Source organism: Lycium barbarum, chromosome 1, assembly GCF_019175385.1.
Source record: "Lycium barbarum isolate Lr01 chromosome 1, ASM1917538v2, whole genome shotgun sequence".
Lineage (NCBI taxonomy): Eukaryota > Viridiplantae > Streptophyta > Magnoliopsida > Solanales > Solanaceae > Lycium > Lycium barbarum.
Window position 1 is genome coordinate 154,034,131 of NC_083337.1, and position 16,789 is coordinate 154,050,919.

General features: G+C 36.6%; 1 protein-coding gene across 5 annotated transcripts; it reads left to right on the top strand.

Annotated features, from left to right (window-relative positions):
• The first annotated feature begins 1,266 nt into the window (after positions 1-1,266).
• LOC132645541 (nucleosome assembly protein 1;4-like) lies at positions 1,267-15,269 on the top strand. 5 transcript variants are annotated; one of them, XR_009584129.1, is made up of 13 exons: positions 1,267-1,519; positions 1,624-1,667; positions 1,767-1,862; positions 3,892-3,984; positions 4,175-4,262; positions 4,342-4,409; positions 4,487-4,671; positions 4,755-4,935; positions 5,045-5,088; positions 5,208-5,334; positions 5,445-5,459; positions 5,550-6,719; positions 7,529-7,573. XR_009584129.1 is itself a non-coding variant. In XM_060362581.1 (13 exons), the coding sequence occupies exons 1-12, from the start codon at positions 6,659-6,661 to the stop codon at positions 14,072-14,074; spliced, it is 1,386 nt and encodes a 461-aa protein (XP_060218564.1). In that variant the 5' UTR covers positions 6,377-6,658; the 3' UTR covers positions 14,075-14,107; positions 14,188-14,324. The 5 variants fall into 5 exon arrangements, 3 of the variants coding, with proteins under 3 accessions (XP_060218564.1, XP_060218547.1, XP_060218555.1); XM_060362581.1 differs by lacking the exons at positions 1,267-1,519; positions 1,624-1,667; positions 1,767-1,862; ... (6 more) ...; positions 5,208-5,334; positions 5,445-5,459 and adding exons at positions 7,909-8,004; positions 8,935-9,027; positions 12,159-12,251; ... (6 more) ...; positions 13,985-14,107; positions 14,188-14,324 and having other exon boundaries at positions 6,377-6,719; positions 7,529-7,572; XR_009584128.1 differs by having other exon boundaries at positions 1,271-1,519; positions 5,445-6,719.
• The last annotated feature ends 1,520 nt before the right edge of the window (positions 15,270-16,789 follow it).

The window sequence follows — 16,789 nt, forward strand, 5'->3', positions numbered from 1 at the left end:
GATAAGGATAAATTTTGCATATACTCTACCCTTCCAAATTCCACCTTGTCAAGATTATACTGAATATGTTGTTATTATTTATGCAAATATGAATGTTCCAATTAAGACACAACAAATATTGCTACAATGATTAAACGGTCAAGAAAGAACAAGTATGACATGTTACATTGAAAGAGCCATCATTGCATTAAAGATAAATAAATTACTCCCCTGTCATTCGCTTTTCGAGATTCAAACTGTATGAACTTTGACTAATATTTTAAGATGTATTTTATAACCAAATCAATATATGAAAAGTTGCAACTTAATATACTATTCATGTAGTTTTCAAAGATATACATTTTAATCTTAAAAATTGAGTTAATTTAATCAAATTTAGCTATAATATTTAGTCAAATTGACTCTCGAAAAGCAAAAAACATTACATAAATTAGGAGGAGGGAGTACTATATTTACTAATATAAGAATGAAATGATCCGGAATAATAAAGTGACATACGCATAACAATGTACTAATTTGAGATTGGATCATAATAGGAATTGAATTGTTTGATGAGAAAATTTTATTTTGAGTTGAACAAACAACTTCATATCTATTGAATGTTTAATTACCAAATTACGTATCTAATAGTAATGACTTGCACGTAGATTTATATCATATGGTACTCCCTCCATTCCAAAATAAGTATCCTTCTAGGTTTTTTTACTTTATTCCAAAATAAGTGTCACTTTAGTATTTCAAGAAGAAATTAATTATATTCTTCCAAACTTACTCTTATTTATTATCAAGAATTATTAAATAACTTTTCTTTTTCTAAGCATTAATTAGAGATAAATTGGTAAAAACACTACTAATTTTTTAGGAGTGAGCAATTTCTTAAAGGATGTGCATGAGCTAAAAGAGACACTTATTTTGGAACGGAGGAAGTAACAATTACTCCCTCCAGATAAAAAAAAAAGTCCACTTAGCCTTTTTTTCTTGGATAAAAAAAAAGAGTCCGCTTAACAAATCAAGAAAGAATTAACCTTATTTTTTCATATTTGCCCCTATTAAGTGTTATATGATCAAATCCCAATGCCTATTTAATTAGGGGTATTTTAGTCAAATTATTCAATTTTGTCTAGAAGTTAATATTTTCTTAAGCGGTGTGCAAATGAGGATTTTTTTTTTATTTTTTTTTTTTTATCGGGAGGGAGTAATAACCCCCCCATCTAATTCACTAATTGTTTTTGGACTTTGGAAAGAGAGAAAAGAAAAGAACTTCTCAATACTTCACTACGTAACGGAATATGGGCTTTTAACAATCCCATACATAAGTATATAATCTTTGAAAAAATCATTGGAGTTCCCTCCTTTTCCTCCTGATTTCCACTCTCTCTCTCTAGGGTTGTTTACGTATCTTTCCATTCGATCACATTGATTACATATCCAATTGTTTCGTCATAATTGAATATGAGCAATTCGAAGAAAGATCAGTTAGATTCCGATCTCCATACCTCCCTCCCTGCCGCAGCCGCCGGTAATTTAAATTTAATTCCCTAACCCCTTTGATCATGCCCAATAATATCAATGCTTTTGTTCTAATTCATTCTTTTTTATCTTTAATGTCATCATTCTCCATAGCTTTGAGTGCTGAGGATCGTGCTGGCTTGGTAAATGCACTCAAGGTTTGGTCCTCTCTCTCTCTTTCGTTTTTTTTTTTTTTTTCTTGTTCGTCATATTTTCGTTTAATTTTTTTTTATTTGGTTTATTTTGGAAATGTGTAGAATACGCTTCAGAATTTGGCTTTGGAGAACTCGGACATACTTGAGACTTTGTCACCACAAGTTAGGAAGCGCGTTGATGCTTTGAGAGAACTTCAGGTTTATTATTCATATCGCTCCGTCTTTATCTGTTTCATTTTATATGGTAGAAGAAAAGTTAGTATAATGGAGAAAACATCGCATCGAAGATAAAGTTTGATCAGATAATTAATTTGAAAATATGAAAGTGGTGAAAGTTGTATAGAAGATTAGTACTACTTACATAATTGTGTCAAATATTTTGGAACAATCCAAAATGAAAAGAGTGTCTTATAAATTGAAATGGAAGGGATAATGTTTTTCATCAGTTCCCATGGAAAATTCATTTTTTCTCTTTGCATCGGTGTTCACTTGGAAAATTCTATTATTGCTTCTTTTTTTTTTTTTTTTTTTTTTCCCGCAGTGCTTTGCTATCGTTGAACTTTTCTTTCTCAATCCTTATACGTGCTACTCAGTCTTCTGTTCTACATCATTGTTTATTACATTTCATATATGCATGTGTGCGCATATTATTTTTCTTCCATCTTTCACTTAAGATCAGCATGGCAGAAGCTTGCTCTTTGCTTTTTTTCTGTATTATGGTCCTTGTGAAAATATGTGGCGCTAGGAAGGTGGAAACCATATTGAAGTGGCATTGTTGATATCCTCTTGTCAAATTAAGTAATTGAAGCAAAGACTATATCTCTCATTTAAGAGAGAGAGGGGGGGGGGGGGGGGGGGGGGTTGTCAGGGAGGAAAGAAGAAAACTGACCAGCTTTCTTTTTTGCTGGTCTTCTTGGTCATATATGTTGACTTATTCCTCTCTTTGAATTTAATCTCTTATTTTATTTTATTTTTATAACCGTGGTGTTCAGTTATGTTGTTGTTGTTGTATAACCGTGGTGTCCAAGCTAGCTTGCGTGCACCTCAACTAATTCTGTGAGGTACCTGCTACCTCCCACCAACATAGGTAGCATAATGATGCCACAAGGTGTTGAAGCAACTATTTTGTGAGCCATACTATGATACTAAAGTGTTGTCGACAGTTTAAAGTTTTGTGCTTTGGTTACACGTCCAGAGTATAAATCGAATGTTATATGCTGGAATAAGCACAAACAGTTGCCTCAGTTGGCTTTCTTCTGGGTCGAGGGCTGAATAACCAGAATATTATAGGATATTTCTCCCTGACATTCCTTCCCTTAGCCTTTTATTTGCACGGGTTTTTAAAATACATGCATACCTCTTTGACTCTTTCCAAGACAAGAACTCTGGTTAGTGCATTGATTTGAGGAACAAGATTAGAACACAGAGACATGCTTTTCCAGCGACCAGCCTTAAGAAATTAAAAAGCAATATCACTATAGGTGTTTGAATTGTCAATCTCTTTCCCTATAGGTGTTGGAATTGTCAATCTCTTTCCAAAAGGAAGATTCCAGAAAATATCTCTAATCAGACGAAGTGACATTATTTATCAGCTATCTTTTAGGTCATGGAAGGCTTGAGTATTCAAAGAGGATATGCACAAACTGGTGTGTGTAACTGTATATTTTAGAATCCGACAGTTGGGAAGGTTCTATACTTAGTCATGCTTGATGTTCTGTTGACGTTTGACCAGGTATGTGTTATGCTTGCTTGTAGAAGAATAGTCTCACAGAGATGATGAGTGTGGCCGTGTCTATAGATACAATATTCATCTATTGATTTCTATTGACATTTCACTTGGTATAAGTTGTGGCCATTGAGAAACAGACTCTTGCTGTATGGTATATATGACTGCAGTTCTAGAGGACTCACGCAGTTATCTGGCCATGCTTTGGTTCCCCCCTCAACCAGTCCCAACAAATGATATTTAACTGGAGTGACTAGTAACATGAATTGTATTATTAAGTGCTTATTGCTTGCCAAAAATCCTACTTCTACAATTGGTATGTTTGTAAATGAATAAGTTCTCATTCTAATGATTAATTTGCTAGTTGTAAGTTCCCCTTTTCAAACTTTTGGGTCCTTGGATTTGCATTTTCATGTGGCTGTATTGACTCTTCCACTATGTTAGATCTTAATTGCTCTTACAAAAGGTAGAAGAGAGCTTGACAGAATTTTCTGTTTGTAGGGTCAACATGATGAACTGCAAGCTAAGTTTTTGGAGGAGAAGGCTGCACTTGAAGTTAAATACCAGAAGCTGTATGAACCGTTGTACACAAAGGTGAAAAGTTTATTTAACTTGTTCCACATCTGCATGTATCTTGACAATGAAATCTGCTCCCAACCCCAAAAAAAGAAAAAAAGAAGATATAGGAAATTAAAATTAGAAGAAATGTAGAAGTTAATAACTTCGCAGCATTTTTGACTGGATATGTCCTTGCTTGATTAATCATTTTGTTGTTTTTTAACAGAGATATGAAATAGTAAATGGCGTTGTTGAAGTGGAAGGTGTCAATGTGGATCCTGTGGACCGGGGTGACAATAAAGGGACAGGAGATGGTAAACTTTGACCGGTTTTTTCTTACATATGTGTGAATTAATTGCAGAAGGGCTTTAATTTTCTTCTTGTGAAATTTAGGTACTGAGAAAGGCATTCCCAACTTCTGGCTGATTGCTATGCAGAATAATGAGATATTGGCAGAGGAGGTAAATAGCCAAAGTTATCATTGTTTCTTGCTTTTAAGTTCCATTCATTAAGCTAACTGCAAATCACTCTGCTATAGATCTCAGAGGATGATGAAGAAGCTTTAGAATTCCTCAAGGATATCAAGTGGTGCAGAGTCGATGATCCAAAGGGTTTTAAGCTTGAATTCTTCTTTGATACAAACCCCTTTTTCAAGAATCCAGTATTGACAAAGACCTATCACATGATTGGTGATGATGAACCCATACTGGAGAAAGCAATAGGGTAGCTTCTGCTGTGTTTTTATTTTGGTGTAATATATTATGTTCCTATTTTTGTTGGTTTGTTTGATATGGGATGTGTTGCAGGACGGATATTGAATGGTATCCAGGAAAATGCTTGACGCGGAAGATTTTAAAGAAGAGGCAAAAGAAAGGATTAAAAAATGCCAAGCCCGAAATTAGGATTGAGGACTGTGAAAGTTTCTTCAACTTTTTCAAACCGCCACAAGTACCTGAAGATGATGGCTATGATATAGACAATGATACTGTAGGTTCCACAACTTAGAAGACTTTATTCATTTACTGTTGAGTATACAGTACTTACTTTTTTTATTTTATTACTGATGTCATAACTAAATTGAATGTATTCCTTACAGGTTGAAAAACTCCAGCATCAAATGGAACAAGATTATGAAATTGGGTTTGTTTATTTAGATCTTTGTCCGGACAAATTCCCCGTTTGGTTCTACGCATCATAAGTTGCCTATGTTTGGATTAGAAGTGTGAATATGATGTTGTGTTTTGTGCTTCCTTTTACAGCTCAACAATCAGGGACAAAATAATCCCTCATGCAGTGTCATGGTTCACTGGTGAGCTTGCTGAAAACGATGACTCTGAAGATACGGAAGATGAAGATGAGGATGAAGAAGAGAAGTGTGAAAATAAGGTGAGATATATCTTTTGCCTGCTTCTACAAGGTGATTCAACTGTCTCCCTTTGTTTTTGGATGCTGATAGTTTCTGTCTGTCGATTTTCTTTGTTCTATTGTCGTTTCAGCCTTGAGGACCAAAGGTGATATGAACATATCTGTGGCACTTCCGTCTGGTGTCCTTTCATTTTCTTAGACTTGATGAACAGCGGATTGATTTGACAAAATTGTAGGAGAGTGCCAGAGTCACAAGCTGGAGAAGGTTAGCAGGGTGGTGAATGTCCTAGAGAGTGCAAGCAAGAGTAGTTTGTGGTTGCATGCTAGGTCACAAGCAAGTGGGAAACAGCAGTCTCGGAACCCTTGGTTGATAAATTTGCCTTAGCCAATTTTTTTGTACACATTTTCCCTTTCCGTCCACTCCTTTTTCCATCATTCTTTTCCGCGTATTATGTTTTGATGTGATTTGTCATGGCTGCGGTTTTTTGATTCTGTGGTTTGCTTTTCTTACCATGAAATGGTGGACCCTTTTTGCTAGTGTCCTTGCTACCCCCCACCCACCATCGCTCCTTTTTCTGCAGTCGTCTATGTAGATTGATACAACTATGATTGCTTATCCCAAAGGTTTATACATGATCCAACTTTGTATATATGTACTAGCTGCCGTGTAAATATTTTTCTATAATCCCTTTTCAAGTTATGTAGATATATTTCCCACGTGTGTATCTACTTTTCTTAATTAATGATGAAAATAGTGCAGGAGTAAAGTCCCCAAACTATTGTCGCTTAGGTTAATTGTGATTTAGGTACCAATATCTGCTCCAATGGTCGTTATTTGTAGCTGCTGTTTTAAATATTTGAGAATTTAAAGAACATTTGATACAATATAATTCTAGTTATTAAAAGTAGATAATCAAATTGTGGTCATATCCAGCTTCAAATCTTAAATGAAATGAAAGAAATAAAATATAATTGGCCTAAATCCCGCAACTTCCTATCAAATCTTCTTTTGTTTTTGGTAACTTCCTATCAAATCTTAAATAGCCTTTTTTAAGCTTCAAACTTAGAAATCACCTAAGGAACTCCAATGTTAATTTTTTCATTTCTCAGCAACTCAACGAACGGCTAGGTACCCGTGTCACTGCACATAGTACAAGCTTGAATTCATTTCAGCTCGTGTAGTTTAGATTCACACGACGTGACGTAATATGGGTCCACTACCTCAGACATAATATCTTTTTGAAAATATCATTGGAATTTTCCCGCCTTTTCCAGTCTTCCTCTAGGGTTGTTTATATATATATTTTGCAGACATAGGGTTTCCCTTTCATCATCACATTTCAGTATGAGTAACAATTGGGACATATATCAGTCCAATCTTTATCCCTTCACGGCTGATGCCGTTGGTAAATCCCTAACCTCTTTACATATATACATTTTTAAAAATTCCTTTACATTGATGTGTTTGTATAAAGAATGTTTTCAGTTTTCTTTTGTGTCTCTCAAGGTGTTTTCGGTTTGAAGGAAATGCTTTCTAGGAAAATAAGTGGGTTTCTTTAACTCTTTTTTTGTGTTTTGTGTGTGTTTGGTACATAAACAAAAAATATTATTCTAAAAACATTTGTATATAATCTAGACAAATACTATGGGGTAGACAATGGAGGATCCAAGATTTTCTTTTAGGGGGTTCGGAAAAACAATAAAAGCTAAATATAAAAAATAATGTTGTCAATGGAAATCGAACCTAGGACGCTAGAGACAATTCTGAATACTCTGGACCACTTGAGCTAACGTATTGCATTTGTTCAGGGTGTTCAAAAGTTGATATATGTACATAAAGACTGAAAATCTATCCTATGTATACACTGTAATATTTTGCCGAGGGTGTTCACCCTCCGGTCCCTTTATTAAATCCGCCCCTGGGGGTGGGGTGTTGGTGGGGGTGATGATGAAGTGCATTTGAGGGTGGGGTGGAGACAATCAATGCGGAATGTCACTTGTGGAACTTGTTTGCCCTACTTTCGTTAGGAAGTCATTTTCCTCAGTTTTAATGAACTTATTTTCCTTGATAAAATGTTTTCTTAAAATTTTGACCAACCGATCATGAGAAAATTGGAAAACATTTCCATACTGAACACACCCTCGAACAAACGCACATATATTCCTCTATGGCTTTTGGCTCCAAGTGATTCTTATTTGTCTTAATTCTATGTAGCTTCGTATGCTGAATATCGTGCTGAGTTGGAGCTTGAACGGAAGGTTGGTTCTTTTTTATACTCCGTCTGTTTCAATTTATGTGAAGCTATTTCCTTTTTAGTCAATGCCAAAAAGAATGACCCCTTTCTAAATTTGGAAACAAAATCACTTTTGTAATGATTTATAGGCATACAAGTTTCTATGACTTGTTTTAAACCACAAGTTTTAAAAGTTTTATCTTCTTTCTTAAACTTTGTGCCCACAGGTTCACATAAATTGAAGCAGAGGGAGTATTATTTTTTTTGGTGCTTTTGTTCCGGTTCATTCTGTTTTAGTTTAAATATTTCACTTGGCTTTCTTGTTCATTGTAGTAATTTCTTTTCTTTTGGAAATGTGTAGGAAAAGATTCGGAAGTTGGATGGGGATCCCTTGACTAGACTTAAGAAATTGTCACCACGAGTTAGGAAGCACGTGGAGGCTTTGAGAAATCTTCAGGTTATTATTCATATGTTTCAATTGTTACCCGTTGCTTCATTGACTGTGTTTATCTGTTCACTTTGTTACCCTTACCTGTTGTCTGTTTTGGTTATGCGTTGTTGTGCCGAGGGTCTATCAGAAACAACCTCTCTATCCCACAAAGGTAGGGTTAAGGTCTGCGTACATGGGCAAATTTATATAGTAGATTATGAGGCACCCGAACCCATGGTTTCTTCGTAAAATTAGATATTTTATTTACATACTTTCTAAAATTGGCATAATATTAACTGCTGGCACCCGTGCTCCAAGAAAGCTGAATTCTGCACTTGGTTGAAGATTGAGTTATTTACCAAGAGGAATAGGGATCAATTCCCACTTAATACATTTTTTTCTCTCTTTTTTTCTTTTTTTTAGTAGTGCACCCATGTACTAGAAGTCCCTAAATTTGCCTCTGTCTGCATACACTCTACCCTCCCCAGACCCCACTTGTGGGAATACAGTGCCTATGTTGTTGTTGTATTCATATTATATCAATTAATGTGATGTTGTTTGATCGACATTGAGTTAAGATGTGATATTAGTCGTACTGGAAGAAGATGCTATGTGACATATGTTGGCGTACTCTCTTTGAATTCAATGGTTATAAAGTTAGGTTGATGAAGCCGTATATAATGACTGTATTTCTGAAGGAGACGCACTGTTATTAGGCCATTCTCCCACCTACCCAGCAAATGATATATAATTTGCATGACTACATCTGTGCATGAATCAATCCTCATTCTAATGATTAATTTGCTTACGAGTCCTTATTTTCAATGCCAACTTTTTGGTCCTTGGATTTGCATGTCACATTCTGTTGCCTGTATTAGATAATCCAATATATTGTGTAGATTTTAACTCCTCTTGCAAAAGGAAGAAAGAGAGCTTGACAGAATTTTCTGTTTGTAGGGTCAACCTGGTGCGCTGAAAGCTTTATTATCGGAGGAGAAGGCTGTACTTAAAGCTGGTTATGAGAAGCTGCATAAATCGTTGGACACAAAGGTGAAGGATAATTAAACTTGTTCTGCATGTATCTTGACACAACAATATCTGCTCCCCCAGCCACTCCCCAATACCCACCCCAAATGAAAAAGAAAAAGAAAAAGAAAGATATAGGAAAGTAGAGAAGGAAGAAATACATCTGTTTTGTATAAGTTAGTAACCTTGCAGCTGTTTTGACTCAAATTTCTTTGGCTATCCGTCCTGGTTAATCATTTTCTGGCTTCTTCGTAGAGATATGAAATAGTAAATGGCGTTGTTGAAATTCCACTGAAGAATAGTATTAACAGAATTGTGTCAAATATTTTATACATCCCAAATGAAGAATTTTTAATTAATTGGAAAGGAGGGAATAATACTATTACTCAGTTTCCTTGAAAAAATTTGTTGTTGCTTCTTTTTCCTTTTTGGCGCGGACTTTTCCTTCCCAATTTCTTTTTGATACAGTACAGTAGATTTCATTAATAGAGTACCAAGAAGGTACTGCAAAGCAGCAAAAGTACCGAAAAAGTAAGATTACAAAGTATTGATCTCTGCCATCAGTATTCACTACAGATATTTGTAAAAAAATAATATACTGAGTCATATTATCTATCATAGACACCAAATATGCAAGTTTAGTAGACATCTGTTTTGACAAAAGAAAGGTGTTGCTGTATTTCCCTTCAAAATAATATTCATTCTTTTCCAACCAGATAGTCCACAAGATGCTCAAGGGAATATCTTCCAGATCTGCTGCTTGCTTCTTTCTATCCTCTGATTTTTCCAGCTTCTCAAAGCACCTTTTACATCTTTAGGCTTCACTCGATGCACGCCAAAAAGGTTCAGAAAGAGAGCCCAAATCTGCTATTTTTGCCTGCAATGGTTGCCCCTTCTCTGTAGGCTTTCCTGTGTTAAACAGGCAGTAGAGCTGTAGTCCAACCAAAACATGCCACTTTTCGAGGAGCTTTCATTTTCGACAGCATCTTCCCCGGCCAATCGCTATCCCAATCAATGGCTTGTTTTTGAAGAGCATTGTCGCAGCGCTTAACTGAAAATTTTCCATTGTTTGCTTGCAACCAGTTCTGAGAGTCATTCCTATTAACATCCACAGTTATGGGTTCCAGTAAATGTTAATAATAGGCTAATATCTTCCAACTCTCAGTCATTGAAGTGTCTTCTGAACTTTATTTTCCATCCTTTATCAGTATAACATTCATTGAACAAGCTATGTTTGTCTTCTGCTAAATTATACAGTACAGGGAATTTATCCATTAATATTCCTTCACCAATCCAATAAGCTATCCAAAATCTGATCTTACACCCATTTCCAACACTCAAAGTAAAATATTGTTGGAATTCTGGCCAGAGCTCACTAATATGCTTCCATACAGCCAGCTTAGCAGGCATAGGAACAACTTTAGGACTCCGAGGCCCTCTTCGTCATATTTAGAACATATCGCATCTCTCCATAATTCTCCGTTGTCCTCACCGAAGCTCCCAATTTTTATACGTGCAAATCAGTTTTGTTCCACATCATGTGTTTGTGCGTGTTTTGTGTGTGTATATGTATTATTTCTCCTGGGTCTTTCATTTAATGTCAGCGCGCAGAAGCTTGGGTCTTTCATTTAATGTCAGCGCGCAGAAGCTTACTCTTTTACTTCTTTCTGTATCGCAGTCCTTGTAAAAATATGTGGTTTGAGGAAAGTGGGTGGCAATACTAGTCATGAAAACATGACTCGCAAACCTCCCAAGTTTGGGTGGGCGGGTTAATAACCCGCGCATTGATTAACTCAGCCCATTTTACCCTTCCAAAATCAACCCATCTAAGTTGGGCTGATTTGGGCTAAATATGTAGCTGAGATCGACCCATGGGGCTCTTGTCAAAATTTATTAAAAAAGGATTAGCCAAAAAAAGGGAAAGTTTCGTTAGTTTTGTTTGGTAATTAAACAAATTATAAGAAAACAAACAAAAAAAATTAATACTTGGTAAGAGTGGAGTGGGTTAGGACATGATCCATTGTTTACTCCATGTTGACCCAGCCCATCTCAACCAAAGTCATTTTTGACCCGCTCTAATTCAACACAGCCCGCCCACTTGACACTCCTACATCATATTTAAATTTCATAGTTATTGTGTATATGTGTTGGATAAATTATGTCTTAGTTAATTTGCTTACTGTTTCCGGCCTTTTGTGTTTTCCTCGTGTTGACGTAAGTAATTGGAGCAAATATTAAGCTATATTCGCTAAATTAAGAGGGGGATCAGGGAGGAAAGAAGAAAACTGATCAACCTTCTCCTTTTCCTGGTCTTATGGGTCATATGTGTTGGTTTATACCTCTCTGAATCTAAGTTACTCGGACTCGGGTGCGGGTGTCCGATACGGGTGCGGATCTAGATGTCGGATCCTTCATGATCTAAATTTTAAGTTTCGGGGATACGGATCCAGTTATGGATACGAGTGCGGGGATTCGGCTAAAAAAATTCAAATATCTAAAAACAGAGTTATAAAACCTAAATTATGGAATATTATGTGGAAAACTTGAGGAAAAAATATTGATCAAGAGGAGAATCCCCAAAGGAGATAAAAGGAAACAGAGTGACATAGAAATTTTTATATACACGGTATTCCATTTTCTTCAATTTCACCTTAGCTTTAGTTTTGATTAAAGAAATCATTGAATCTGTCTAGAATTTCTACGTCGATTTTGGTCAAAGTATCCAAAATCGGTTGACTAGATCGGGTACAGATCCCACACCCACACGCACACCCATGTCGTGTCGACACGGGTGCGGCACCGAAAATGAAGAGTCCGAGTAACATGGCTCTGAATTCAGTCTGTTATAAAAGCTAGGTTGATCAAGCCCTATATAATGACTGTATTTCTGGAGGAGACAGACTGTTATTAGGCCATTCTTTCCTCCCCGTCTCCCCCCGACCCAACAAATGATATTTAATTTGCATGACTACGTTTGTACATGAATAAATTCTCATTCTAATGATTAATTTGTTTTACTTATAAGTCCTTATTTTCAGTGCCAAGTTTTTGGTCCTTATTCTGTTGCCTGTATTAGATCATCCAATAGATTGTGTAGTTATTAAGTGCTCTTGCAAAAGGAAGAAAGAGAGATTGACAGAATTTTCTTTTTGTAGAGTCAACGTGATGCGCTGAAAGCTTTATATTCGGAGGAGAAAGCTGTACTTGAAGCTAAATATGAGAAGCTGCATGAATCATTGTACCCTAAGGTGAAAAGGATAACTCAACTTGTTCTGCATCTGCATGTGTCTTGACAACATATCTGCTCACCTAGCCACTCCCCAATCCCCACCCCAAATATTTAAGAAAAAGAAAAAGACAGATAGGGAAGTAGAGAAGGAAGAAATACTTCTATTTTGTGGAAGTTAGTAACCTTGCAGTTATTTTGACTCAACTTTCTTTGGATATCCATCCCGATTAATCATTTTCTGGTTTCTTTCGCAGAGATATGAAATTGTAAATGGTGTTGTTGAAGTGAAAGGTGTTGATTTAGCTCCTGTGGATCACAGTGATAATAAGGGGACAGGAGATGGTAAAACTGTGACATGCTCTTTCTTACATTCATACAGAATTAATAGCAGATGGGCTTTAATCTTGTTGTTGTGAACTTTTGGTACAGAAAAAGGTGTTCCCAACTTCTGGCTGACTGCATTGAAGTCCTTCGCAAAATACGAAGATGAGGTAAATGACCAAAGTGATCATTGTTTCCTGCAGTAATACATTGATGATTGAACTGACTGCAAATCACTCTGTTGTAGATCTACGTCTCAAAACGAGATAAAGAAGCTTTAAAATTCCTTAAGGATATCAAGTGGTGCAGGGTTGATCATCCAAAGGGTTTTAAGCTGGATTTCTTCTTTGATACAAATCCTTTTTTCAAGAATTCTGTATTGACAAAGACCTGTCACAAAAGAATAAATAAGGCTATGCCGAAAAACACAACAGGGTAAATTCTGCTGTCGTATTATTTTGGTTTGATATTTTGTGATCCTTTTTGTATTGGTTTGTTTGATGTGTGGGACTTGCAGGACGGATATTGAATGGTTTCCAGGAAAATGCTTGACAAAGAAGACCGTAAAATGCAATCCAGATAGGAGGTTAAAAAGTGCTAAAACCATGATCAGGCCAGTGGATTGTGAAAGTTTTTTCCATTTTTTCAAACCGCCACTGGTACCTAAACTTCGACTTTATTCATTTACTGTTAAATGTACTAACTTTTCATCTGCTGTCATAATTAAGCCGAATGTATTTCTGATAGGTTGGAGGACCCCAGTATCATATGCAAGAAGATGATTATGAAATTGGGTCTGTAGATCACTTCTTCTTTGCTTGGATTGTGCTTTTAGTGTCAATTCACTTTTATTTAGATCTTTGTCCTTTCAAATTCCACTTTTTACTATTGTTTGAATTAGAAGAGTAAATGTGATGTTATATTTTCTGCTTCCATTCGTAGCTCAACAATTCGGGACAAAATAATCCCTGATGCAGTGTTGTGGTTTACTGGTGAGGCTGAAGAGGATGACTCTATATATATGGAATTTGATATGGACGCATACGAGGATGCTATGCGATGGGAATGTGGTATGATTAGTAGACATGTAAAGGGGCGTGACTATATTGACGAAGACTATGGTGATATGTATATGGAATGTAATATTAGTAGACATGTAAAGGGGCATGACAATATTGAAGAAGACGATGATGATGATGATGATGTTGATGATGATGATGAAGAAGATGATAACGACTGTGACAGTGTGGATGATGAAGAAGATGAATATGCCTGTGATTATGATGGGGTAGAAGAAGAAGAAGAGGAGAAGCCTGAAAAGAAGGTGACATTTGTTTTGCCTGCTTCTACAAAGTGCTTCAACTAGTTTCCTTGCCATGCAGTTTTCTCTACCCTAAAAAATTGAAAAGAATTCTCTTCATTTTCTTTCAGATCTATTCTCCGGCGATTTCGATCTCCATTTTACCCTTCCCTCTCCTCCATTTTACTCTTCTAGAGTTTTTCCTTATTGCTTATCAATAACAAGAGGAGATGGAACTAAAAAGGAAAAAAAGGGTATCATTTTTATTTTGGAATCTTCTGTGGAAGTCTAATCTTTGTTGTTCTAGAAGGTTCTGAGGATACTTATGGTGCAGGTTCAGGTGCAGCATCGGGGTTCAGTGGCGCAAGTAAATGGTGTGGCAGCAGCCACAGCTACTGGTGGCGCCACCTCCACAGCTGCTCCTGGTGGTGTTCAGAACCAGTTCAAGCCAATGTCTCTGTACGTAGGCGACTTAGACTTCAATGTGACTGATACACAGCTGTACGAGCTGTTTAACCAAGCGGGTCAGGTTGTTTCGGTTAGGCTTTGTAGGGACCTTTGCACTCGGAGATCCCTTGGTTATGGCTTCGTCAACTACAGCAACCCTCAGGATGCTGCAAAGGCAATGGAGATGTTGGACTACACACCTGTTAACGGAAAGTCCATTAGGGTGAAGCACTCTTACAGTGATCCCACTTTTCCTAAGAGTCGAACAGCAAATTTATTTGTCAGGAATTTGGACAGGTCAATTGACAGCAAAGCTTTACATGACACCTTTTCAAGCTTTGGTGACATTCTTTCTTGCAAGGTAGTTACTGACTCTAATGGCCAGTCAAAGTGCTATGGTTTTGTACAATTTGACAACGATGAATCTGCTCAAAGTGCCATAGATAAGTTAAATGGTGCACTCATCAATGATAGGCAAGTGTATGTTTCACATGCCCTTCACAAAGAGAAGAGTGGCAGAGCACAAGCTCGGTAAGGTCAATGGGGTGGTGAACGTCCTCCAGAGTGCAAGCAACAGTAGTTTGTGGTTGCACACTAGGCCAAAAGTTATGGGGAAGCACCAATATAATCTTGGAGCCCTTGGTTTATAAATTTACCTTTGCCTCATTTTTGTATGCTCAGTTTTCCTCTCCGTTTATTCCTTCTCCTATTATCCTCTTTAGTCTTTACTTGTTGGCAGTGATTTTGTAATCTCAAGGGGGGTTTTGGTTGCCTGTGGTTCGCTTTTTGTTATCATGATATGTTTGGCCTTCTTCCGCGCCTCTTACTATTCACCCTCCTTTCTGCTGTCCTATGTAGTTTGTTTACAGCTATGATCTTTATCGTGAAGGTTAATAGATGATCCAAATTTTTAGTGTATATATGTACTTGCTGCTGTGTAAATTTCTATTTATAATCCCATTTCAGATATGTAAATATGTTTTCTACTTGTGTGTTTTTATGTCTCTTTTATTAATGATGGAAATACTGCACAAATGACATTCTTAAGATGGATCTTAGAATTTCTTAAAATTACAGCAGCAACATATATCGTTGGATGTATATTATTGCAATTGTGTGTGAGCTTGAAGTTTTCTACCATTCACTTTAAATGATCCAGTGGCCTAAGTTATACGGAGTAAATTCCCCTTTATCATTTGCTTCAGTGGTTGTTCCTTGTTGATGATGCATTAAAAATTGTCAAAATTTAAAGAACAGTTATTACTTATAAATCCAGTTATTAAAATATGATTATACACTAAGTAATTACTAGATTTTTTTATATCCACAGTTATCTTTTTTAAAATAATAATAATAAGTCATAAGTTGGCTATGAACGGTTTCAAGAGAGGTAGAGGTGGGCCAAAAAAGTATTGGGGAGAGGTGATTAGACAGGACATGACGCAGTTTCAGTTTACCGATGATATGACCTTAGATAGGAGATTGTGAAGGATTCAGATTAGGATAGAAGGCTAGTAGGTAGTGTTACTTATTCTTTCGCACTAGTGGTCATAGTTTTGCTTTATCGTTTATTGTCCTTTGATTTCTGCTTTGGTCTTGTCTTTCCAGGTTGTTTTTATCCTGACTTCTTCGCTCTTGTTATTTCTCATTTTTGCATTGCTCTGATATGCTTGTCCTTATCTGACTCTTTTGTCTTGTTTTCTCTTGAGCTGAGGGTCTTTCGGAAGCAGCCTTCCTACCTTCCAAGGTGGGAGTAAGGTCTGCGTACACTTTATCCCCCTTGACCCCACATTGTAGAATAAGTCACAATTAATGAACAATTTCCTTAGTGAAACGATAAAAGTTAACTGTGAGTAGATATTTGCTATATGGTGGAGTTTTTATTTGTGATAGAGTCGCTTTCCTGTGTCTTTTTCGTCCCAAGGTTGGACAGTCCATTGCCTTGCGGAGTCTCATCTCACTAAAATACCTAAGACAATTGACTGCAATTATCAATTATGTGATTCAATTCTCTAAGATATTTTTTAACACTATTATTTTATTTTGGTAACAAAGTAACTTATAGCCACTATCCTTTGGTACACGCCGCTCCAGTATAATAGCCTATAAATCACACATGAGATGTAAACTGCACTAGGCAAGTCTTGTGCAGACGAGCTTGATCAAGAAACACATGCATGTTATATCGAACCCAGGACCATTGGAAGATCCTTGCTCAACCAACTCGGACACCATGGAAGTGGCTAACACTGTTATTAGTAAAATTAAAAGAAGATAAAAAGAAAGGAGGAACCTATAGTGAAGTACCGACGTTGCTAGGGGTCCTAGCTAGAAAATGAGAAATTTGCCACCCGAAAAGTCAAACTCAAAACAGTACGGCAAGAACATGGGCCTTTGCCAGATTGCCCAAATTTCTTCAGCTTTGCTGAAAGGGATGTCCCTTCAATAAAATCGGAACAATAGCGATAAGTTTTTGGTTAAACAAGAGT

What these genes read in the sequence shown, in the direction of transcription:
- LOC132645541 (XM_060362564.1), top strand. Translation starts at nt 6,659, where the DNA reads ATGAGTAACAATTGGGACATATATCAGTCCAATCTTTATCCCTTCACG. An exon ending in ATGAATCATTGTACCCTAAG is followed by an intron (nt 12,252 to 12,486) that starts GTGAAAAGGATA and finishes TTTCTTTCGCAG; the next exon opens with AGATATGAAATTGTAAATGG. An exon ending in AGGAGAAGCCTGAAAAGAAG is followed by an intron (nt 13,878 to 14,187) that starts GTGACATTTGTT and finishes CTTATGGTGCAG; the next exon opens with GTTCAGGTGCAGCATCGGGG.